The 2,282-nt window shown below is 54.6% G+C and overlaps 1 protein-coding gene across 1 annotated transcript in view; it reads right to left on the bottom strand.

The window, feature by feature from the left end:
• Positions 1 to 840: 840 nt before the first annotated feature.
• Skap1 (src kinase associated phosphoprotein 1) overlaps positions 841 to 2,282 on the bottom strand; it is a 234,409-nt gene continuing 232,967 nt past the window's right edge. The window contains exons 11-12 of the mRNA XM_023718126.1: positions 1,322 to 1,430; positions 841 to 1,073 (exon numbers count right to left, since the gene is read on the bottom strand). Coding sequence (XP_023573894.1) covers positions 1,329 to 1,430 — 102 coding nt within the window. The 3' untranslated portion in view covers positions 841 to 1,073; positions 1,322 to 1,328. The remainder of the gene's footprint in view (positions 1,074 to 1,321; positions 1,431 to 2,282) is intronic.

Genomic DNA, 2,282 nt, shown 5'->3' with positions numbered 1-2,282 from the left:
TTTGTTTTTTTTCAGAACCGGGGATTGAACTCGGGCCCTTGCGCTTGCCAGGGAAGCGCTTATTCTACTGAGCCATCTCCCCAGGCCAACTCCCCGCCCCCCCCCTTTTAAGACAAGATCTCACTATGTAGTTCAGGCTGCCTTTGAACCCACTTTGTAGCCCAAGCTGCTCTTAACTTCATAGCGATCCTTCTGCCTCTGCCTCCCGAGCGCTGGGATGCCAGGCGTGTGCCACCATGCCTGGCTGGAGTTTATGTTCTTACTCACTATTTTGCTGCTTTTTCAGTACATAGATGACCTGAGTGCTGGGTGCAGGGACAGGAAAGAGGAGCGCCCTGTGCTAGGGAGCCGGCCTCAAAGTACTTCCGAGGGCCTTGGCAGAGGCCCACACAAGGCCGTGCAGCTGGGGAAGGGCTCCGAGGAGGAGCTCTCCAACGTGCTGACCGGGGCCTGGCTCCTGGCTGTCCAGAAAGATGCGAAAGGGAAAACTGGCCAGGGTGGTGTATGCCTGTAATCCCAGCACTCAGGAAGCTGAGGCAAGAGGATCGCAGTGAGTTCATGGCCAGCCTGGACTTAACGTGAGACACTGTCTCAACTAACCAACCAACCAACCTACAAACCAACAAAGAAAGCAGATGAAAGGGAAGCCACCAAGCGGAAGGAGCTGAGAAGTGGGAGGCAGCCGCAGGCTCCGAGTGACTGTGTCCTCGTGGACCTGCACCCCTCCTTCTCTCCCTGGCTTTTGCAGGTCATTTGCTTCTATCTGGTCTTCCCTGCCACTCTAGTGGGGGACAGTGGTGTCACCACCCTGAGGAAGGAACTCAACACCTGTGCACCAATCTGGAGTTTATTTGTGCTTTGCAGGCTAGGAAGACCCCCACGTTTCCTGGGGGAGGCAGAGCAGGTGGGGACAGGTGGCAGGCAGTGTCTCTTCCCTCTTGTCTCATGGTTTGCAGTCTCTTCAGTGCAGCTAGGACTTGACTTGGTGTCAGCACAGAAGAGGGGTCGGGCTGAAAGGAGGGGCCAAGCTCCAGGTTGGCTTTTCCACAGGGCAGGGAAGAGAGGAATGCGTCCTAGGGGTAAATACATGCATTTGCTTTCATGGTTCAAAATAGGCAGATATGCTAGGTGTGATGGTGCATCCTTGTAACCCCTGCACTTGGGAGGCTGAGGCAGGAGGATCACTATGAGTTTGAGACTAGCCTGGGCTACAAAGTGAGCTCAAGGCCAGTCTGAACTGCACATTGAAACACTGTCTCAAAGCATAATGCGGAATCCTCCTGGTTATGGGGCAGTTCCCTGACCACAGCGGACTGGATACCTAGGCCTCATCTGTCCTCCACATCGAAAGCAGCGGTGAGATACTCCCTCGGCACGATGCCGACCAGACTGTTCAGCTCTCCGACCCACCAGCCGAACATGTTGTACTCCTGCAAGAGAGGCAGAGGGGAGACAATGAGCTTTGCACCCGCTTCTGTGGACCTTAGCGCGATGGCCCAGGCAGCTCTCCTGGAGGGCTGAGGATGAACAGCGGTGGGTGTTGCACCATGCAGGATGAGGAGGTCAAAGCAAGCGCGTCCGATGGGTGTGGTGGCGCACACCTGCGATCCCAGCGCGTCCGATGGGTGTGGTGGCGCACACCTTCGATCCCAGCGCTCAGGAGGCTGAGGCCGAGGATCCCAGTGAGTCTGCGCCCAGCTAGGTTACATAGTGAGACCCTGGTTCAAAAAAAAATCTGCCCATTTTAATCTGCCCATCTGTGGAACACACAGGAAATCTGATGTCATGAAAGATCTCAAAGTCGGGGCCGGGGAGATGGCTCAGTAGAATAAGCGCTTCCCTAGCAAGCGCAAGGGCCTGAGTTCAATCCCTGGCTCTGCAAAAAAAAAAAAAAAAGATCTCAAAGTGCTTTTTAAAATTGATTAATTAGGGCCAGGCATATAGCTCAGTGGCATAAGTGCCTGCCTGGCAAGAGCAAGGTCCCGAGTTCAAACCCTGGTAATACACACACACACACACACACACACACACACACACACACACAAATGATTAATTAATTAGTTTTGTTTTCTTGAGACAGGATCTGGCTATGTAGCCCAGGCTGGCCTTGAACTTGAGGCGCTCTTCTTGCCTCAGCCTCCTAAGTGCTGGGGCCACAGGGGTGCACCACCTCTGGCTTCCTAGCCTGTCCTTCCCCGTCTTTGCTCTTTGGGGTTCACTCCCAAGCAGCCTTTGGATGTCAATTCTCGGGTCGCTCCCTCTCTAGGCGCCTCTCCTGGCCA

This window comes from Octodon degus, unplaced genomic scaffold (assembly GCF_000260255.1).
Source record: "Octodon degus isolate 3935 unplaced genomic scaffold, OctDeg1.0 scaffold00056, whole genome shotgun sequence".
NCBI classification, from domain to species: Eukaryota; Metazoa; Chordata; class Mammalia; order Rodentia; family Octodontidae; genus Octodon; species Octodon degus.
This window is presented reverse-complemented; position numbering and strand designations above follow the sequence as displayed.